The sequence below is a fragment of the Notamacropus eugenii genome, chromosome 1 (assembly GCF_028372415.1).
Source record: "Notamacropus eugenii isolate mMacEug1 chromosome 1, mMacEug1.pri_v2, whole genome shotgun sequence".
NCBI lineage: Eukaryota > Metazoa > Chordata > Mammalia > Diprotodontia > Macropodidae > Notamacropus > Notamacropus eugenii.
Genome location: NC_092872.1, coordinates 754,740,398 through 754,763,101, shown reverse-complemented (window position 1 = coordinate 754,763,101; position 22,704 = coordinate 754,740,398). Strand labels below are relative to the sequence as shown.

Genomic DNA, 22,704 nt, shown 5'->3' with positions numbered 1-22,704 from the left:
ATACTCTTTCCTTAGGACTTCCAAATACACCATGGTCTCCCTGGGTTGTTTCTGTGACTTGGGGTAGTGATGGGGATGGGATCTGAACCCTTAAAAGACCATGTCTTTGAAAGTAACCCAATCCCTGAATTTTCCCATCCATTTCAGTAGCCTAGATCCCTGGGGTTTCTGCCCAAGGCATCTGGCCCACCCCAGCCCAACTTGATTACTTAATTAGTTTATTTGACATCCAGATTATCTCACAGTCTTTCTGCATAAAATTAACAATTTTATCCTTATTAAATGCTCAGATTCTTAGAATCTGGCCCACTTGTATTGGTGTCTCAAGTAGTGCGCACAAGTAGCAGAGTCTTGCCCACCCCAACAGGTGTCTTAATAAACTCACTACTTGGACTGAAAGAAGGCTTGAAGGGTTGAATTCTTTCAAGACAGACCCACCCTATACCCTTGCATTTTGGGATTCCCAGAACCCTAGACTGCAACAGGTAGGGGGAGGGGAGGAGGGCCACAAAACACTATCTTTTCATTTGAATGTTAGGTGATTTAATTTCCTGCTGGAGGTTCCATCCTCTCATGACTCTCTAACTTGGCCCTCTATGTTACCTCGTCTTCCTGGGGCACTTCCTTCCCAGACTGATCTCTTTGGGATGGTAAATCATTGAATGGGTGTGGCCTCAGACAAACCAAAACCTGGCAAAGCCCTTAATTTAGAAAGGCCAAGGTCACCCACTGCATTCTGGGTCATCAGCAGTCTTGGCTACCTTGGTCTTGCCACTGGACTTCTATGACTGGAGGCTGACGCTACATATCTCTACTTCACTCAGATCACTTGAGAGTAAGCCAAGACTTCATGTTCCTGAGGCCATCCTCCTCTTGGGAATGTAGGTCTAACAACAGCAGGAAATAAAAGGGAAAGCCCCTGGTCTCCAGTCCTTTTACTTGAGGAGCTGAGCAGCAGGTCAGTGAGCCACAGACCAAGGAAAGCCAGCTAAGCTAAAGCAGCAGCTGAGCAGGGTGGCCTTATCTGTGGTGAGGAGATCGCCTCCTCCTCTGCTGCAGGAGCTCCAAGGGCTCCTGGCCCTGGGCTGCCCCTGAGGACTGGATAATCCTGGGGTGCATCTTGTTCTCTTGGTTCTGTTAATTTTGTTCCCAGTTCTTCCCCTTTTCTCAATTTCCAATATTTCTCCAGGAATTCTCAACCCAGGGTGCTGAATTTCATTGTTCTGTAATCGTGAAGCTCTAATGATTCTAGGTTAGGATTCTTGGTTAGGACTGACTCCTTGCCACACACAGGCCTGGGGCGCCCATCTTTGGAGGCATGTGGACCCAGGGGTCGCTTTAACATAGGGGAGAAATGAAGAAAAGATGACTTGGCTAGAACTGCAATCATTGAAGAGACTTGAACCAGAGCTTGACCTTGGCCATAATCAGCATCTTTTGTTTTTATTCTTTTTTCTGACTTTTAATAGAACTTTTAGGTTTGTGAAATAGTATATGCACCCCACCTCATTTGAGTCTTGAAGAGTCCTATATGGTAAGTGCTGGAGGCATTCTTGTTCCCATTTTATAGATGGGGAAATTGAGGCTTAGGGGAGTAATTTGCTCAGGGTTACTTGGAGAGAGCTGGAGATGAGATTTGAGTGGAGGTAGAATGACTGGCTGAATCTGACCCCCAGTATCTCCTGTAGCTTTTCCCTACTCTCCACTCTATCCTAGGATATCCTAGCCTAGGATCATTTCTCTTGAGCTAGAGGGGACCCCAAGGAACAACTTTGCAGATGAGGAAATCAATGAAATTAAGTGACTTGCCTACAGTCACACTAGGACTCATTGGCCAAACTGGGATCTGAATTCAGCTCCCACTGCTGGACCACCCTGAGGGAGATCTCCCAGACTGCCTTGTGACTGGTTCCTGGAATGGTTTTCTTTTATTGGAGGTGTCTGGGACCCAAACCCTCCCTCACCACTCAATCATTGGTAGTAGAATGGTGGAGCCAGGTTCAAGGGCCATCGTGGCCATCATAAACATAGAGATAGACTCTTTCTGTTCACACTATTCCATCTCCCCCATAAACAAGATCTGTAGCCCTCACTCCCCGCCATGTCCTAGGTTACTTCTGCCCAGGACCAATGTGAACCCAATTTGTCTCTTCTGACATGATCATTCAGGGCTAAGCTTTGAGGCAGATTCTACCCTGTATGCATGTGGAAGAGCTGAATCCCTGAAGAATTATAAGTTGGGCCAACCAAAGGACAGTGGGAAGACCCATGGTGGGGGTGGTGCAGGTAATTTGGGCTGTGCCACACATTTATTAAATGCCTGCTACACATCTGGCACTGTGCTGGGGAAGTCACAGAGAAAGGGACCTCCCAATCTAAAGGGAGTGTGTATGGAAGGTGAATTTTAGTGTAAGTAAGGGGGATTTTAGTGAGTGTGAAATGCATTTTTGTTATTATTTCTTAAAGTTCAGTTTCCCAGGATCCGTACCCATAACAATCTCTGGCTCCCAGGTACAGATACGAGTTCCCACATTTATGGTTCAAAACATCTCCACCACATTTACGCAGTTATATAATAGTAAGTAATATGAACATCCACTGTGGCTACGCAGTGAGGGATGAGGTGATGTAAACTTGTGAGGCTGTGGCTGGCAATATGCCTATAAAGCAGGTGGGCACTGGTCAGTGAATGGGGAACCTTAGAGTTGAGTGCACAAATGCTGTGTGTGCCTTGATTGGCTCCCATTGAGGCTTGGGGGATTTAGGGGGAGCACAAGCTGTGCCTGTCTCCATTGACCCCATTGAGATGTAAGGGTAGTTGCCTCCCCCACCCCCTTCTCACTTGTGCCTTGGAGAAGGATGATTAGGGAACGCTGTAGGAGTTATGCCCCCATTATCAGCAATCCTCTTTGAGAAAACTAGACTAGAATAAAGATTGTTAACTCCTCCTTAGTGTCTTTCCTGTATGGCTGAATCAAGAGTGAACCTGTGCTAGCAGCCCTCCTGTGTTCTGTGCCTATCTGTCTGACAGGAGTGGCAGGGTGGAAATAAATTGGTTTCCTTGTGGTATATACAGAGTGGATGAAATAAATGACTTTCCCAGGGTCCCTTGGAGTATGTGGCAGACTGGACTTTGTTTTTTTTTTTACTTTAATTAGAACATAAGCTCCCAGCAAACAGGAATTGTCTCATTCTTTGCCTTTGTAGCCACAGTCCATACTCAGCACAGTGCGATGTACGCAGTATCCCAGCTTAGTGGTGCCTTGAGTTGTGTGTTGGAGCTGGAATCAGGAAGACCTGAGCCCAAATGCTGTCTCTGATGCTGACTTTGTGACCCTGGGTAAGTCATTCACTTCCCCTAAGCTCTGGTTTCCCAATTATATTATTATCCCCATTTTACAGCAATCACTTCACACATGCTTGTTCATTAACTGACAATCTCACTGCCCCATGAGCAGTGAGGCAGGGTCACAACCTGCTCAGGTCTACCATTTTTGGGGGGCACAGGGGGCATCCTCACACAGTAGGGGACGAGCCACTGGAGTCTTGGCTAGGACATGCCCCAGAAGTGTAGCCCTGAGATGAGAGATAAGCAGATGCCAATCTGGAATTTACAAGTCGTTGATGTCTTTGGGAGCTGGCTTTCTGAAAGTCAGTGCTATTTTGGAGGCTTCCGGATAAGAGGATCTGAAAGCTGGGTGCTTCACTATGTGAGAGGCAGGGTGCTGGGTATCTGGGGGCAGGCTTTGTGCCTTCCTCTGTGACCCAATGAGCTCTGCTTATGCACAGGAGGGAGTTAGAAGTGGGGGGTGGCCCTGCACTGCTCCCCCAACTGATGGGGAGGGCTTCTGAGACTCTGGCCCTGTCCCAGGTAGGGTGGGGTTGGCTGGTCCCCTCACTTGCCTCTGAATCAGAGCCGAGCTCCCAGCTTTTCTCTCCACTAAACTGGGGGCTGCTGCTTCTTCCTTTCCTAGAGAAGAGAGCCCAGGGGGCAAAGCCCTGGTCCATCCACACCTGCAGTAGCTCAGGCACTTGTTTTCAATGTTTAAGGTGATTAAGTAAGAATCTGCCTTCCCAGCAGCTGTTAAGCCTTGGTCTCCAGTGCTGGGGTGGGGGAGGTGTTCTGAGCCCTGCAGAGGTCCTGGGTCCACATCGCTGCTTCAGGGCGCAGGTGAGTGGCTCCCTGTGGAGTCCCAAACACAAACAGAGAAACCATGCATCCCGGGCAGGTGCAAGTTTTCATAACTAGAAGAACCTGTAAGCAAGGAGCAAAAAATAAAAGGGGGGATAGATGGGTAACTGCCACACGTGTATGCATGTATGAGTATATCTGTACATATATGAATGTGTGCCTATATCTGTCTCTCTCCTTGTCTCCTGAGTCTCTGTTTGTCTGTCTGTGCTACCCATGGAATGTCCGCCTGGTAAGACTCCTGCTATAGAGAAACACTGCTTAACTTCCTGATTACCTTCACATGTAAGGGGGCCCTATAGCTTCCATGGAAGGATCCAGCAAAGGTAACAGGGCAGGAACTGCCATACTGGGTGATTTACACCTTAAAGGGAACCCACCTACTAAGCGTGACTGGTGGACACAGCCTCACTTTGTCATATTCTACTTATCCAAGTCACATGTCAGGGTTCAAGAACTAATGCAGCAGTACCAAGTGATTAAGCAGATGTTTATTAAGTGCCAGTGATGTTCCTGGGGTGAGCAGAGGTAGCTAGGTGGCTCAGTGGGTAAAGGGAGTCAGCAAGACTTGAGGTCAAAACCAGTCATAGACACTCACTAGCTGTGTGACCCTGGGCAAGTCACTTAACCTCTGTTTGCCTTAATGCCCTGCAGCAGGTATCTTTGCCAAGAAAACTCCCTGGACAGTACAGTACGGTCCCCAGGCTCACCAAGAGCCAGACAGGACGGAACAACAACCTGTCCCAGGGGTGCAGAAGAGCTCCCTACAAAGAAAGGTAAGATTCTGCGCCTCCCCAGGGCACTCACAGTAACCACTGCAGGGAAGCCTAGACTAGTGGGGAGCCTCAGAAGACCTCTTTTACCTGGGGGGGGGTCATCCTTTAGACAGATCAGAGGCCTTTCACACTACAGAGGCGGGGAGGTCTGACGCCCTCGAGGTGCACCCCTTGATCTCCTGCGCTGGAAGGCAGGTTTGGAGGTGAGGCCGGTGCCCAGGACAGGACAGCGGGGGCGGCTAGCCTGGAGGGGGTGGCACAGGCCCCTGCTTTGGGAAAGTGGCCAGGACGGCTGAACGGGGAGATGGGGGAGGTCTGCAGCAGAGAAGGGGGGTCCAGGAGAAATGGGGGTCCAGGAGAAATGGGGGTCCAGGAGAAATAGGGGGTCCAGGAGAAATGGGAGGTCCAGGAGAAATGGGGGTCCAGGAGAAATAGGGGGTCCAGGAGAAATGGGAGGTCCAGGAGAAACGGGGGTCCAGGAGAAACGGGGGTCCAGGAGAAACGGGGCACCACACCGGGGGTGGGGCAGCTTTAGGGGAGGTCATGGGGTCAGGACGTGGCTGAGGCCGCCCCCCACCTCGGGGGTCACTGCCCTGGGCACCCTGCGGTCAGGGCGGGGATCTGGGGACCCGCGGGGCTGTCTGGGAGGCAAAGGGGCGTCGGGAAGGCGCAGACAGAGGCACTTCAGGCCAGCCCGGGCAGGGGGCGGGCCCGGGGTGACGTCACGCTCAGCCCCGCCCCCGGGCCTCAGTAGCCACGCCCCCGCCCCGCCCCGCCCCCAGGAAGAGTGTCCTCCCCGGGCCGCCGTAGCCCCGTCCTGGCCTGGCCCGGCGAACATGGCGGCCGCCGAGGAGAGCCCCTCTTCGGGGCCGGCCCCGGACAGCGAGGACGAGAACATCCTCTACGACCTGCTGGTCAACACCGAGTGGCCTCCGGAGACGGAGGTGCAGGTGAGCGGCGGGGGGAGGGGCTGCGGGGGAGGGGCGGGGGAGGGGGGAGGGGCCGCGGGCCGCTCGGGTCTCGGAGCCACGTCACCTCCCCCGCGGGAGGGGCTGCCTCTGGGGGCGGGGGCGGGGCATCGCCATGGCAACCGCGCCTGCCGCTCCCCTCCCCCATCCCCTGCCTCTGTGAACGCCCCAGGGGGGCCGGCCCTGAAGGTCTGGGTTCTGGGTTCCGAGGTCTCCCCTGCCCTGACACCCCAGGTTCTGGGTTCCGAGGTCTCCCCCAGGTCTGACACCCCGGGGTCTGGGTTCCGAGGTCTCCCCCAGGTCTGACACCCCAGGGCCTAGGTTCCGAGGTCTCCCCCAGGTCTGACACCCCAGGGCCTAGGTTCCGAGGTCTCCCCCAGGTCTGACACCCCAGGTTCTGGGTTCCGAGGTCTCCCCCAGGTCTGACACCCCAGGTTCTGGGTTCCGAGGTCTCCCCCAGGTCTGACACCCCAGGTTCTGGGTTCCGAGGTCTCCCCCAGGTCTGACACCCCAGGTTCTGGGTTCCGAGGTCTCCCCCAGGTCTGACACCCCAGGGCCTGGGTTCCGAGGTCTCCCCCAGGTCTGACACCCCAGGGCCTAGGTTCCGAGGTCTCCCCCAGGTCTGACACCCCAGGGCCTAGGTTCCGAGGTCTCCCCCAGGTCTGACACCCCAGGTTCTGGGTTCCGAGGTCTCCCCCAGGTCTGACACCCCAGGGCCTGGGTTCCGAGGTCTCCCCCAGGTCTGACACCCCAGGTTCTGGGTTCCGAGGTCTCCCCCAGGTCTGACACCCCAGGGCCTAGGTTCCGAGGTCTCCCCCAGGTCTGACACCCCAGGGCCTAGGTTCCGAGGTCTCCCCCAGGTCTGACACCCCAGGTTCTGGGTTCCGATGTCTCCCCCAGGTCTGACACCCCAGGTTCTGGGTTCCGAGGTCTCCCCCAGGTCTGACACCCCAGGTTCTGGGTTCCGAGGTCTCCCCCAGGTCTGACACCCCAGGTTCTGGGTTCCGAGGTCTCCCCCAGGTCTGACACCCCAGGTTCTGGGTTCCGAGGTCTCCCCCAGGTCTGACACCCCAGGGCCTGGGTTCTGAGGTCTCCCCCAGGTCTGACACCCCAGGGCCTAGGTTCCGAGGCCTCCCCCAGGTCTGACACCCCAGGTTCTGGGTTCCGAGGCCTCCCCCAGGTCTGACACCCCAGGTTCTGGGTTCCGAGGTCTCCCCCAGGTCTGACACCCCGGGGTCTAGGTTCCGAGGTCTCCTCCTGCCCTGACACCCTAGGGTCTGGGTTCCGAGGTCTCCCCCAGGTCTGACACCCCGGGGTCTGGATTCCAAGGTCTCCCCCAGGTCTGACACCCCAGGTTCTGGGTTCCGAGGTCTCCCCCAGGTCTGACACCCCGGGGTCTGGGTTCCGAGGTCTCCCCCAGGTCTGACACCCCAGGTTCTGGGTTCCGAGGTCTCCCCCAGGTCTGACACCCCGGGGTCTGGGTTCCGAGGTCTCCCCCAGGTCTGACACCCCAGCTTCTGGGTTCCGAGGTCTCCTCCTGCCCTGACACCCCAGGGCCTAGGTTCCGAGGTCTCCCCCAGGTCTCACACCCCAGGTTCTGGGTTCCGAGGTCTCCTCCTGCCCTGACACCCCAGGTTCTGGGTTCCGAGGTCTCCCCCAGGTCTGACACCCCAGGGCCTGGGTTCCGAGGTCTCCCCCACGTCTGACACCCCAGGGCCTGGGTTCCGAGGTCTCCCCCAGGTCTGACACCCCAGGGCCTAGGTTCCGAGGCCTCCCCCAGGTCTGACACCCCAGGTTCTGGGTTCCGAGGTCTCCCCCAGGTCTGACACCCCGGGGTCTGGGTTCCGAGGTCTCCCCCAGGTCTCACACCCCAGCTTCTGGGTTCCGAGGTCTCCTCCTGCCCTGACACCCTAGGGTCTGGGTTCCGAGGTCTCCCCCAGGTCTGACACCCCGGGGTCTGGATTCCAAGGTCTCCCCCAGGTCTGACACCCCAGCTTCTGGGTTCCGAGGTCTCCTCCTGCCCTGACACCCCAGGGCCTAGGTTCCGAGGTCTCCCCCAGGTCTCACACCCCAGGTTCTGGGTTCCGAGGTCTCCTCCTGCCCTGACACCCCAGATTCTGGGTTCCGAGGTCTCCCCCAGGTCTGACACCCCAGGGCCTAGGTTCCGAGGTCTCCCCCAGGTCTGACACCCCAGGGCCTAGGTTCCGAGGCCTCCCCCAGGTCTGACACCCCGGGTTCTGGGTTCCGAGGTCTCCCCCAGGTCTGACACCCCGGGGTCTGGGTTCCGAGGTCTCCCCCAGGTCTCACACCCCGGGGTCTAGGTTCCGAGGTCTCCTCCTGCCCTGACACCCTAGGGTCTGGGTTCCGAGGTCTCCCCCAGGTCTGATACCCCGGGGTCTGGATTCCAAGGTCTCCCCCAGGTCTGACACCCCAGCTTCTGGGTTCCGAGGTCTCCTCCTGCCCTGACACCCCAGGGCCTAGGTTCCGAGGTCTCCCCCAGGTCTCACACCCCAGGTTCTGGGTTCCGAGGTCTCCTCCTGCCCTGACACCCCAGGTTCTGGGTTCCGAGGTCTCCCCCAGGTCTGACACCCCGGGGTCTAGGTTCCGAGGCCTCCCCTGCCCGGACACCCCAGGTTCTAGTTTGTGAACCCCCCCCCCTTTCGGTCTCACATATGAGAATCAGGAGGTCTCTTTCCTGTTGTCACCATTTTTACAGATGGGGAGGTTGAGGTAGGTAGAGGCTTGGTGACTTGTCCAAGGTCTACGAGGCTGGCTTTGACCCCGTCTTCTCAGAGTAGCATCGTCCCGAGGGTGGCGGACAGTCATCACCTTCATTAGCTGCCTGTCTGCTTCGGGACAGGGCCTCGCTTTTGTGTTTTGGGGGCCAGCTCCTGTCACCACCTCTGCGGTGCCAGGTGGCCTGGGGGACCTTCGCTGTGCCCCTGCCCTCCCGAGGCAGCCTCGGCCCTGGCCGGGCCCTGCTCCTTTCACCGCTCCCGCCTGGATGGAGCTGTGCCCAAGCATCCAGCCCTCCCTGCCCATCTGCCCACCTCAGAGTCCACACCAGAGCCACTTCAGTCCAGCAGCCGTCCTTCCTCTCATGCCCTCCTCCCTCCCAGACTTCCCTGGTCCTCGCTGTCACTCAGGCTCATGTGCTGGGGTCATCCCACGTACCCAGGCGGTTGCTGATCCTGTCCTGTCCCTCAAGCCTCTCTGTCTTGTTTCCTCCTCCAGGTGCCCACTTCTGGCCTCCAGCCTCCGGGCACTAGCCTGCTGCCCATCCTCCGCTCTGTCCCCACTTGTCTCCTACTCCCCTGCTAGAGGCATGTGTCTCTAGCATCCTGACACCCCCTGCTTTATGAGCCCCATTTAGCCTTTTTAAAGGGCTTTGGTGATCTGGCCTCTTCCCTCCTGTCCAGTCTTATGCCATCCTCCCCCACGTGCACTTGGTGAGCCAGTGACCCGGCCTCCTTGCAACAAGCATCTCCCATCACCAGGCCTTTTCCCCGGCTGTTTCTCTTGCCTGCAGTGCCGTCTGCTCTGCCTCCAGGGTTCTCCATCTTCCTTCAGGACTCACACCCCAGTGTCCTCAGGAGGCCTTTGCTAATCCCCCTTAGCTGAGATGACCTGCCTTCCATTCTGGAGCTTGTATGTTCCTAGGGTGGTCATGCTGTCTTCCCATAAAATTCAGGCTTCTAGCAGCAGGGGCTGTTTCTGCCTTCCTTTGGTCAGTGCTTAGGGCAGACGGACCGACGTCTCCTCAGGGTGACTAAGGATGCCGAAGCCCCTTTTACTGTTAAGGCGGCTGACTTGGCCAGGGTGGCATGGCTGGGACTCACATCCTGCTCACCTCTTCACAACTCCATATATTTATCACCAGAGCAGGGGCCTCAGAACCTAGAACCAGTCAGAGCTGGGAGAGACCTCTAGAACATGGAATGCAAAGTTAGGGTGTCCTTAGAACCAAGAACACAGACTATCCTCTGGGGCGAGGGGACCCCAGGGCAAGGGCGGGAGGATGGGTGGCCCTTTTGTGCCTTCAGAGCCCCGGGTTAATGAGCCGCTGCCCTTTGGGGATGAATGGGAGGGCTTTATTTTGGATCTGCAAGGTGGATGTTCCTTTTGTAATTACAGCCCAGAGGCAACAGGAAACACGGAGCATCCTTAATCATCACCAAGGTGATCACGGGTAAGTGCGCCGGGAATTCTGGGGCATCCTGTACCATGGGCCTGACCCCTTCCCCATCTGCTGATGGGGCTCTTCTAGTCCGTGGGCCCATCATCACCACGCAGGGCCCCTGGGGGCTCCAGAGGCCAGGACAGGAGGCGTTCCTTCAGGCAGCTTTCCTTGCAGAGTAGTGATCATTTGCACTCGGAGAAGCGTCTCAGGCAGGGGCTGCTTTACTCCCTCTCTTCCTGCCCCCTTCTCTCTGCTCCTTCCCAACTTTTCTCCTGCTCCCCCCTCCCCTTCCTCCTTACCTTCCCCCCTCCCCTTCCTCTCTTTCCCCTTCCCCTCCTCCCATCTCTCTCCTCCTTCCTCCCCTTCCCCTTCCCCCTCATTTCCCCCATCTTTTTTGTCTTTATCACTTGGTCTCCTCTACCTCCTCCTCTTCTTCCCTTCTTCCTTGAGGTAGAAGGGGCAGCAATGACACCTGGATCCACCCCTCCATCTGAGGGGCTAGGGCTGGAAGCAGCTGGTGCCGATCCCTGGTCTGCGGTTCTTGAGGAGAGATGTAGCCTGAGTACCCGAGGCCCAGATTTGCCAGTAGCACACTTCTGAGGCCTGATTCTCTCTTCATGGACAGACAACCCAGATGAGCTTTGTCGGACTCCTGAGCCAACCAGAGTGGGACTGCCCGAGGCCAGGTGCCTGCCTAGCCCTAGGTGTCCTTGATTGAGAGACTTGCCCGAATGGCCCCCGAAGGCCAGTGTCTGGGTCACAGAGGGTAGGAACTCTACTGCCTTCTAAGCTCGCAGTTCAGTCTGGATTCTAGACTGAGCTTAGCACCTTAAATCAGGGTGTTCTCTCCAGTTGGGGAACCGTCTAAGGGTCTGCATAAGATAGCCACACTGCCGACGTCACTGCATTGGGACTTGGGATTTACATTTCAGTGAAGGGGGCAGTGGGTGCAGATTAACCTTTTTCTCTGTCTAAGGGTCCCTGTGTTTACTTCCTTATTCTTAGAGAATTCTGTGTCTTCTGTTATAGGCTGCGGGAGGGTAAGAGGAATTTCTTTGTCTGCCACTAGTGAATCTGATTGGGAAGGGGATGTGTCCCAGAGCACAGTTATGGGCCGGAGGCTCCTTCTCATTCTCTTTTATTACGCAGGTCCTCTTCACTTCCTCCGCCAGTACATCTGGTACAGGTGAGCCTTCTGTTCCTTGGGGGAGCTCTGAGCCTGTTAAATGTTGCTGGGGGTCACTCCATCCGGTGTTATGTCTGTGCTTGACTTGGGTGCAGTGTTCCTGGAAGCCGGAAAGGAAAGGAAGTTCTCCCAGCCAGATCGTGATCTGGTGCTTCCATTGACATCAGGATGAACTTAGTTTTTTACATCAACTTAACCCTTTACAGAAATGGCGGAAGCTTTCCAAACACTCGGGCACAGTTTAGCTCGATAGTTTTATTAGGTCGATGTCTCCCCACCCCCCAGACTTGATGCCATCAGCTTAGTGATGTGCCCTCACAACCCCAGCGTTGGTCTTCACTTTATCACCACTGCTCTGGGATTTACCTAGGCCTCCGGGGGATGCTTAATGGGCCTTGCCACGGCCCTTAGGCGGAAGGACTCCTTCTGTCTGTTGGCAAGAGGTCTAATGCTCTCATGAGCAACACTCTGCTTTCCTGACGTGGGATCCTGTCCCTTGGCCTTGGAAAAAACTTGGGTGAGACCGGACCTAGCCCCCAGCCCCTGCCTTCTAAGAGCTTACAGGCTGTGGCTCAGTTTTCAGCTTGTTTTTGTCTGCTTTGTAGCAAAGAGTAAAAAAGAAGTGGGGAAAACGAAAGTATTTCAGCAAATTCAGCCAACCAGTGGGGCCTGTACCGTGCTTGTGGCTTAGGAGGTCACAGCTCGGGAGATGGCAGAGCCACAGAGACTTGGAGACAGGAAGAGAGTGAGCGAGTGTGTGTGTGTAGACGTGGATGTCATTCAGACTGCACCGGTGTGATCAGGCATTTCAGGTGCCAGCTCCTGCTTAGACCAGGTGCCACGTAGCATTGGTTCTTAGAAGGGGGCCCTGTCCTGGACCTCAGGCCCCTCCCAGTTCTTTTGGGTTGTGTGCTTGCCCTCTGGGATATGGGGCCTTTCTGCCTGCATTTTCAACCCAAATGTGCCTGTCGTTTCAGCCCTACAACGTTTTTGCTCCCCGATGGACTGGTTCGCTTGGTCAGTAAGCAGATAAACTGGCACTTAGTCCTTGCAAGGTAAGCATCTATGGTTTCTCACGATAGGCCTCAGAGAATTTCAAAATTGTCTTCAAAGTAGAAGTCTGTTTCAGAGTCTGGGGGATTTATCTGCCAGTGCACTCAAACCCTTTCATGTCAGCGGAATGCTGGCTGTCTCAGACTCCTTGTTCACAGCTGAGTGACTTTCGCACCTGGCTGCGATGTGGTGCTCTGGGACATGATTCTCTGACACTTGTTGGGCTGGAGGTGAGTTTCTCTGCAGCGGTCAACCATGGCCCATCTTTTCTCAGCCTGGGGAGCTCTCGTCTCTCTCCTCCCATGGGCCTTCCACGGTGGATTCGCCCTGTCTGCAGGAGACCTTTCTCTAGGCCTTCCCCATGCTGTGGGGGTCAGTGCAGTGCTCGGGCCCCCGGCTGGCATCTGTCTCTCACTCTCACATCACGACCAGCCTGTCTCCTCTGTTCATCATGTCTTTCTTAGATAGTTTCTTATGTGCCTTATGAGGGCAGCATTCACGCTCATGTGCCCTCCCTGGGGAAATAAGGGCGTACATAGATATCTACACACATGTAGATGTGTACGGAATGCACGTGTATGTATGTACATAGCTGTCGTATATACACACCAGCTCACACATCTGCATTCATGTAGATGTGTACACAATGCACTTGTGTATATGTACATACGTGGGCATCACGCATACACATACACCCGTACACCAACTTACACGTCTCCGTATATGTAGATGTGTACAAAATGCACATAGGTATATATGTACATATGCATTATGCATTCCCACACACACGCTTCCTCTGCCCATCCCTCTGTCATTCTCTCTCTGTCAGCTGACTGACTCAGTGGCCTTCCAGTTCCAATGGTGCCTTGAAGTCTGGCTTGTAGGCATTTTTCATCCATTTGTTTTATCCCATATGGATTGTTAGTTGATCTCTTTGCGTAGCTGTGTAGCTCAAGCTAGAAGCCAATAATACCTTGGGTCTTGGTGCAGGTGACTTAGTGACACCTGCAAATGGGTATTGGAGGCCCTGTCTGTCCACAGCATATGTATCTGCCCCTTGGAGGCTGTGACAGGCATGACCACGTCTGGCAGTACATGTCTTCCTATTGATATTAGTAATCAGAGGATCATTGGTCGGGGTTATTTTTGTGGTTACATTTGTTGGTACTGTAGTGAGTTTCCTGGCTCCTCATCCTTCCCTGAGCTACATCCAGTGGGTGTGGCCCAAGGAGCCACCCTCAGCTCTCTTCTTTATTGGCAGTCTCAGCTACCCCCACAGCTTGAAGTGGTCCTCTCCATCCCTCTCTGACGGGTGCTCTGGGCCCCCCGTGTCACCTGCTGCTTGCCGAGCATCTTGAGCTGAATGTCCCAAGGCAGCTCCAACCCAGGACATCATGAGTAGGGTTTTCTCTCTTTCCCCCAAACCCTTTCCTCTCCTTCATGGCCCAGTTTCTCCTACGGGCACTGTGGCCTTTGGAATCGCTCAGGTTCACAACCTTATCAGCTTCCTCGACTCCCCTTTCCCTCAATCAAAAACAATGAGCAAGTGTTTGTCAGCGATGTGCCAGGCCCGTGCTTGGTGCTGGGGACACATAGACGGAGGAGGACCTTGCATTCCCAGTGGGGGAGACAGCAAGGCCACAAATAGTAAACAGTACTGAGCATCCCAGAAATCTCAGTGCCATGTGAAGCCTTAATAGCTCTTACGTCTTAGAACAGTGCTAAGTCTTCTGGGACGCCAGCGTTTGCAGAATAACCCTAAAGAGGATTTGAACATGTAGGTACAAAGTTGTTCAGTTCATAGGAGTTTGTTCGAGAGGGTGTCTGCGGTTATGATCAGCAAAGTCTTTTTCTTAAATAAAAATTTTTTTAAGAGAAATTAATTTTTTTCACTTAACAGAAAAATAAAAATCCCCTTTTTCTTCCTCCTGCCAGAATCCTTATAACAAGGTTGAGCCAGCAGTCAGTGCTTTATTAAGCATCATAGAACATTCCACCTGATAGGGGGCCAGTCAGCCAGCTCTCCACACCGCTCATGCCGAGTACATGTGCCTCCCTCCTCCCCTCTCTGTCAGGGGGTGGCCTATGTGGCCTATCCTGAGTGCTGTCGAAGCGCATCTGCTCATTGTGCTGGGCTCAGGATAGGCTTCATGCAGAAGAGACGACATGAGCTACATTTTAGAGGAAGAGGAGAGTGTTGTGAGGTGGAGATAAGGAGGGAGGAACGGTCAGGACAAAGTGGGAGATGGAATGTTGTGGGTGAGGCATGGAGCGGCCCCTTTGGTGAGATTGCAGTGTGTGAGATGAGGAGAGACCAGAAAGGTTGGGCTGGGCCAGGGTGGGGAGAAGCCAAAGAAGAACATTTACATTTTTTCCTGGAGTTAGAGGAAGCCTGTGTTAGGCATCCAGTAGGCAGTTGGTGATGTGGGATTAAAGCTCAGGAAGGAGATCGCTCTGGGAGCGCACCTAGGGAAGCTGCGGAGATCCCCAAGAGGAAGGTGTGGAGGGAGGAGAGGAGAGGGCTTTGGGCAGCTACGCTGTGACCAGTCTATCAGTCAGCACTGATTATGTGTCGACTGCGTGCTGGGCACTGTGCTCTGACACGAATGCGAGGCCTGTGACAGAGACTGAGAAGCAGGGGCCAGGTGGGAGGCGAGCCGGGAGACCCCAGAGAGGAAAGAGAATCCAGAAAGAGAGAGGGCGGGCAGCAGTATCCCTGCAGCTGTGTGACTGGGAGATTGCTGGGAACTTCAGAGAGAAGGGCTTCCCTTTGTTGCTACATTTTCCCTGCCCCTTGCTCCCACTTGTGCCCTCTGCCCTCGTCTCTCTCCCCAGCCTCTCCCTAGGGTAGCTTCTCCTTGGTCCCCAGGGCTCTGGTCTCTCCTCCTTGCACATGGTGGCCCCAGTGGGTCCTTGTCACTTCCCTGCTCCCAAAGGGTCAGCAGCTCCCTCTTGTCTCTAGGGTGAATGGCACACATATGCCTGGTTGAGTTCTGAAGGCCCTTCACTGTCAGGCTCCAGCCCCTGCATATGCTTGGGATTCTGGCCTCTCTCCGGTCTCTGTGCACTCAGACCTGGCAGGAATGTCTGTCCCACCCAGCTCTTCTGGGCCAGGAGGATCCAGTGGGATCATTTGGGGCTTGGGGCTTTATCTGGATCCCTTGGTTTGCAGCCTTTGGGATGTTGACTTTTGTCTGGGTTCTTGTGATTTGCTGTGGATTTGAGTCCTTGCTCCCACCAGTCAGTGGTCTGAGGGCATGTGGAGCTCGGCCAGACTCCTACTGCAGACAGGGTGCTTGCCACCCCCATCACACTGTGGCTTCATTAGGTGCCTGCCATGGGGTGGGGGGAGACTCTGGAGAGGGTGCCTGCCTTCAGTCGCCTCTTTTCCTGACATGGAGCTGTATTTTCAACAAATTCTTCACCATACTTCTCCATCTTGGAGAGGGGCCAGAACCCTGAGCTTTGCCTGAAGTCTTTGAGGTTTGACATGGAGGTTGCTTTGCTTTAGCCAAGCTTGTCCCATCGTCCATGGGATTCCTGACCCTGCATCTCCCCTCTCCTCTGCTGCGGGTTCCCTTCATGTGACACGTGAAATGTCCCTCATGCTGGTGTTCTCTGAAACCACCACAAGGCTGATTCCGTGTTCTGGGAAGTGATGTGTGGTTGTCTTCCACAAAGGGATGGAAAGGATTCTGTTACCACCTAGGACCTCTGAGACCATTCTTGTGGAGGAATCCTCTCTGTGGCTCCTCTGGCCACTAGCCCTCTTGCCTCTTCTTGCAGGTGAATGGGAGGGGCCGTCCCAGGCCCTCCCTGTGACTGCCCTTGGATACTTTCCTGGAATTGAAGCAGAGGATTCTGGGGCCTCTGGGATAGCTTCCCATTTTAAAGCAAGTGTCCCCTAATAGTTAGGAAGATTGTCCTCATTTTGAAGCTCAGTCGACCTCTCTATACCTTCCACGCAGGGGTCCCTCTTGACTCTCTTTGGCTGTGCAGAACCATTCTCAGATTCTCTGCACAGGATACTTAGGGTGCTCAGAGAGGTATCCAGCTGAGCCCCTGCCTCAAGTCTTCTGTAGGTGTGTTCTCACCTGGTAGGATCTTGGCACCCTCCCCGATCCTGGCTGCCTCTTCTGGATGCCACTCTCCCACTCATTGAATCCTTCTCAGAATGTACCTAGAACCAAATGCTTTCCTCCAGCCATGGTTCGCCAGGACCGAGGCAGTGGGGCAGTCCCATGTGTGTCCTGGACGCTCGGTCCTCCCTGGGCGCTCCCCCCCATCATGCTTTTGGCTCAGGTCATGCTGACCTGGGGCTGACACCCCCAGATCTCTTTAAGCAGAGCTGCTCATCTTGCCCTGAAGAAGCTCTGAGTCATCCTTCCTCTTCATTCTTTTAATGAGCCAGCTTCTTGTTGATGGCCTCACATGTGCATGGCCTGTACTTAAATCTGGATTTATGGACAGTCTGAAACATGGGTGGTCATGGGTGCACTCTGCTCGTCCTGCTTGCTTTCTATGGCTCTGTACCTGCCCTGGGGCGGGGGCCAGCCCAGGAAATCACCTTTGACTTTGTTCATGGCCAAAGAATTCACGAGCTGGAGCTGGCCTTGGAGGGGCTAGACTAGCCCTCAGGTGTCAGACTCGTTGGTCCTGGGACCTTCCAGGACAAGGAGCTTTTGTTCCCTTCTGGAGCCAGCTGTGTGTCTGCTGGCCTAGCCTGGAGAACCCAGGATGACAGCCATGCCCTGTGGGCAGTGGCTGACCGGAAGAGGACTTTGGGTAGGGGTCACAAGCCACAGGAAAGGGTTGTGGCCCAACCGTAGATCACTGTAGGAGGGTGTGACTGAAGACAGACTGAGTGAATTTGTCTCATGCTGCAAAGGGATCGCAGCCTGCAATGCTCCTCCCTGGCTAAGGAAGTGCGGGGTAGAGGAGAGGGGGGTTGAGGGGTTGGTGGGGGCAGGCCTTCTCAGTGGTCGGTGGTGGCAGCCTCACTCTTATGTTTCCTTTCCACAGCAATGGCAAGCTCTTGGCCGCTGTTCAGGACCAGTGTGTGGAGATCAGGTAATTCCTGGCTTTGCTTGTTTTCAGTGGGATTTGAGGAAACTCTCTTGGTTTATTTTTAATCAGCGGGAAGATGATTAAAAGATTGTTTCCCCTTAGTTTAATTTTGCAGAGGGTCAGGTGCTGGATGGGCTGGGGGTTGGGGGATGGCATCTTAGTAGAGATCCCTCTCTCCCTTTCCTGCTCCCTTGGGGATGACACTCATTCTCCGGCGTTGAAGTGTCTTCACCAGCCCTTGGGAACCTTCTCCACTGGCTGTTGTGACCCAGGCTCTCTGTGTCAGACTTTTTGTTTTTAATTTAATTTTATTGTTATTATTTTTTAATGTTTTACAATCATTGCCATAAAATTAAGATTTTATCCCTCCCCACCTACCCCCCACTACCCCCCTCCCTCCCCACGACTGCATACAATTCTGTATAGGTTCTACACATACTTTCCTATTGAGTACATTTTCACTATAGTCATGCTATGTAGTCGGACTAAAATAAATGGAAGAAATCGTATAACAAATCAAAACATGATACACAAAAACACACACACACAAACATGATCTGCTACATTCTGCGAATGACTTCCATATTTCTTTCTCTGAGTGTGGAAGGCGCTTTGCCTTAGAGAACCACCACTGGGATTTTTTTTTTTAATAAGTTCTTGCATTATTACTAAGTTCAAAGTCTACCAGAAAAAACTCTCGCACACTGTGGTCGTTGCTGTGCACAAATTTCTCCTGGTTCTGCTCCTTTCACTCAGCATCAGGTCATATAAGTCCTTCCAGGCCTCTCCGAAGTCTTCTTGTTCATCATTTCTTATGGCACAATAGTACTCCATTGCATTCATCTACCACAACTTATTCAGCCATTCCCCAATTGATGGGCATCCCCTTGACTTCCAGTTGTTGGCAACTACAAAGAGTGCTGCTATAAATATTTTTGTACATGTGGGACCCTTTCCCATTTTTATGATCTCTTGGGGATACAGTCCTAGTAGCGATATTGCTGGGTCAAAGGGTATGCATATTTCTGTAGCCCTTTGGGCATAGTTCCAGATTGCTCTCCAGAATGGTTGGATGCGCTCGCAGCTCCACCAACAATGAATTAGTGTTCCAGCTCTCCCACATCTTCTCCAGCATTTATCATCTTCCTGTTCTGTCATGTTTGCCAATGTTATAGGTGTGATGTGGTATCTCAGAGTTGTTTTGATTTGCATCTCTCTAATCAATAGTGATTCAGAGCATTTTTTCATATGATTATAGATATCTTTAATTTCTTCCTCTGAAAGTTGCCTGTTCATATCCTTTGACCATTTATCAATTGGGGAATGACTTGTATGATTATACATTTGAGTCAGTTCTCTATATATTCTAGAAATGAGGCCTTTATCCCCGACCTTAGCCGTAAAAATTCTTTCCCAATTTACTACATCCCTCCGGATTTTGGTTGCATTGGGTTTGGTTGTGCAAAAACTTCTCAGTTTAATGTAATCAAAATTATCCATTTTGCATTTCATAATACTTTCTATCTCTTCTTTAGTAAAAAATTCTTCCCTTCTCCATAAGTCTGATAAATACACTATTCCTTGCTTCTCCAGTTTATTCATGGTATCAATCTTTATACCTAAATCATGTACCCATTTGGACTTTATTCTTGTGTATGGTGTCAGGCATGGGTCTATGCCTAATTTCCGCCACACTGTTATCCAGTTTTCCCAGCAATTTTTGTTGAACATTGAGTTCTTATCCCAGAAGCTGGGGTCCTTGGGTTTATCAAACAGGAGGTTGCTGTATTCCTTGCCTACTGTGTCTTGAGTGCCAGGTCTATTCCACTTGTCTACCCCTCTGTTTCTTAGCCAATACCAAGTGGTTTTGATAACTGCTGCTTTATAGTACAGTTTGAGGTCTGGTAGCGCTAGGCCACCTTCCCAAGCATTTCTTTTCTGTGCCAGACTTTTTAACGCGGGGTCCAGGAAGCGTTGGGGCTGTGCAGAGAGATTCCTGTGAACGCCTGAGTGTGAGACCTTTAATACTCGGACGACTGTACTCTAAGACAGTTGATTCCTTTGTGATTCTCTGTCTCTTATTTTGTATATTTAAAAGCATTGCTGAGAAGGGGCCTAGGTCTTACCAGACTGATGCCCCACGGGCCCTTGACCCTAAAGGGTGAAGGACCCTGCTCTAAGCAAACCCTCTAGAGCAGGGGTGGGGAACCTGCTGCCTCAAAGCCACATGTGGCCCTCTTGGTCCTTGGGTGCGGCCCTTTGATTGAACCCAAACTTCACAGAGCAAACCCCCTTCATAGAAGGATTTGTTCTGTAAAACTTGGACTCAGTCAGGAGGCCACACCCAAGGATCTAGGAGGCCACACAGGTTCCCATGGCTAAAGGTTCAGAGAGACCCAGGCATGGTATGACAGGAAGATGCCGATGCTATAGGTGACCATGGTGGGGTCCAACCAGCCAGTGATGGGGACCACCCATTGGCCTTTCCATTGGGAATGCGTACCCAGCTCCTCACCTTCACCATATCTGCTTCTCCCTCATTACACTGTTTAATGAGGTATCACTGACTGGCAGAGGAATGATCCCTGCTGACGCTGCTGAGAGAGCCTTTATGACTTCAAAATACTTTCCCCACAAAACCATAATTGTTATTATTGAGATGGAGACACTGTGGGAGGCCACTTTGTCTTTTGGGAAACCTGGCAGACGGGGTGGCAACACCCCCCCTGGCAAAGTGGGCAGCTGTCCTCTTGACAGACGGGGCACTTAGCCCTGGATCTAGGGGGGACAGCTGTAGCTTCTCTCTTGTAGAGTTGGGGTGCTCAGGACCCACATCTTGGATCAGTCAGTCAGTCAGTGACTGTTTGTCGCTAAGCACTTCTTAGGCTCCAGATGCTGCTCGGCACTAGGGGTATGCCAGCCTCATCCTCCAAGGGCTTATGTTACATCAGAATGTATTGTGGTGTCTTTACAAATCACTGGTCACTCAGAGGGGCAGAAATAAAATTTAGACTTGAGCACAGTTCCTTGTTAACGCATCACTGAGGCATGGTGACCGTCGTCTGTGCTTATGATAAATGGTAACAGGGCTCCCTCGGAGCTGGACTAGGACACGACCAGGCTTCTTTCTTGGTCATGGCTGGGTTGTGCCAACAGTGTGGATGTGGGAGTCAGCGAGTCCTTGCAGGGGACCTGGAGGTATCCCCAATAGGCTTCCCCACCACTGGCAGGGAGCTAGTGGCCCTGCTGACTGGTGTGGCCTCCCTTGTGAGGTGGTGCTGGGCCGCTGGAGCTGCTCAGAGTTGTGGCTCTGTCTATGCAGACTCATGTTCGTTTTTGCTCTTGAAAGAGCTGTGAGTCCCCCAGGGGCCTGTCCCGCCCTCTCCGTTGTGGGCCTGCATCAGGGAGGAGGGCAGCGCCTGGTCCCCTCATGGGTGACTCCAATGTCTTTGTAGGGGGTTGGATGAGGCTGGGAAGGGAGGTTCTCTGGGGTGCTCCTAGTGCTGCGACCCCTGCCCCAGGAGATGCCCACTTGATGACCCTGTCACCGGCTGTATTGGTTGTTGGTCTTTGGCTGAGTCATCATTGGTCAGTGTCAGCCATCAGGCCTCTTCGGAGGTTATCATCTTTGGAGCAGGTGACCCTGGGAACCACCCGCAGCATGTGAGGCCCTGGGGGTGGATTCTGGTGGGGAAATGGCCCCTGCTTCTGCCTAGAGGGAAACAGCAAGTACGTAACTTGTCTGACACATAGATGAGGTCAGTTTGGATGGAAGACAGGCTGGTGCCTTCTAGGAAGGGAGGTGAGGATGGAGGGCACAGTCAGTACAAAGACTGTGTGGTGGAAGATGAGAGACATGAGGAACAGCAAGAAGGTGAGTTTGGCTGGACCACGGCAGGTGTGAGAGTCACCTGTCTCCTTCCTGGAAATACTTCTGGGGGTGAAAGGCTCTTGATGTCAAATGGAGGTGTTTATGGAGGCAGTGGGAGCTGCGTGAGTTCCTTGAGTAGGGGAGGGATGCGCCAGCTCTTTGTCTGAAGGAGGCAGTCTGACAGGCAGGCGGAGGGATTTATTGAGTGCCTGCTGTGTGCTGGGCACAGGGCTAGGTGCTTGGGATGCCAAGGAAGGCAGAAGACAAAGGCAGCCCCTTGTCTCATGGAGGTGCTATTTGACAGGGGAGACAGCAAGAGAGGGAGGGCCCTGAAGAAGGCTGGGGAGCCTGGGGCCAAGGGGAGGAAGGAGCGAGGGTGTTCTGGGCTGGGGGTCGGGGGTCGGGATGCCCAGGGCCTGTGGATGGAGGGCCTCATGTGGGCAAGGGCCGGGTGGTCAGTGTCACAGGGTCACAGGTTACCTGAGGAGCCCAAAGAAAAGACGAGAGGGGGGTCAGATCCTGAGGGACTTTATAAACCAAACAGAGGCTGTTCTGTTAGATCCTGGAGGTGACCAGAGCTCTTGAGGCTGACTGGGGAAGGGCATGGTTTGCAGTTTGTCATCTGAGTGAAGGAGGGTCTTGAGGCAGGGGGGACTGGCCAACAGGGTCCGGCAACAGTGGTCTAGGCCCAAAGAGATTAGGGCCTGCATCGGGGGTTATGTCATATGCATGCGTGTGTGTGTGTGTGTGTGTGTGTGTGTGTGTGTGTGTGTGTGTGTGTGTGACAGAGGCAAGAAAGGGGCAGACAGGAGAGAGATCTCGTGAATGTAGCCTCAGCAGGACTCAGAAGCGATTGGCCGTGGGGTGTGTAGAGCAGGGCAGGTGGGTTGTGACTCTTGGTGCCTTGGAGCATGGGAAGAGCTGAGGCTTTGGAGGGAAAGGGAATGGATGCGTTTGCTTTGGGATGATGTCTATGGGACCCACGTCTGCAGCCAGAGATGCAGGGCTGCATGTGTACTCTGGACAGAGGCTGGGGTCAGCCGGATCATTCTGAAGATGCTCTGCCGAGAGATGGTAGTTGGATCCATGGAGCCACTGAGGTCATCAGGTGAAGTGGTCAAGAGAAGAGGGCCCAGGTCAGATCCATGGGGGGTACTCATGGCTGAGGCCCCGGCAGGGGGCCTGAAAAAGAGCAGTTAGAGGAGGGAGGACCAGGAGAGAGGGATGCTTCAACAGCCCAGAGAGAAGGAGTTCCAAGGAGGAGAGAGGGATCCACAGTGTCCAGGGCTGCTGAGGCAGGTAAGGCTGGCTCATTGTCACTTTGGAGAGGGCAGTGCAGGTGCCACGATGAGTCTGGAAGCTGAATGGTCCGAGGTTCAGAAGAAAGTGAATGGAGAGTAAGTGGAGGCCC

The 22,704-nt window shown here is 53.7% G+C and overlaps 1 protein-coding gene across 1 annotated transcript in view; it reads left to right on the top strand.

The window, feature by feature from the left end:
- The first annotated feature begins 5,754 nt into the window (after positions 1 to 5,754).
- NBAS (NBAS subunit of NRZ tethering complex) overlaps positions 5,755 to 22,704 on the top strand; it is a 280,935-nt gene continuing 263,985 nt past the window's right edge. The window contains exons 1-5 of the mRNA XM_072642657.1: positions 5,755 to 5,918; positions 10,071 to 10,125; positions 11,266 to 11,302; positions 12,280 to 12,357; positions 17,378 to 17,425. Of these exons, the coding sequence (XP_072498758.1) occupies positions 5,805 to 5,918; positions 10,071 to 10,125; positions 11,266 to 11,302; positions 12,280 to 12,357; positions 17,378 to 17,425 (332 nt within the window). The 5' untranslated portion in view covers positions 5,755 to 5,804. The remainder of the gene's footprint in view (positions 5,919 to 10,070; positions 10,126 to 11,265; positions 11,303 to 12,279; positions 12,358 to 17,377; positions 17,426 to 22,704) is intronic.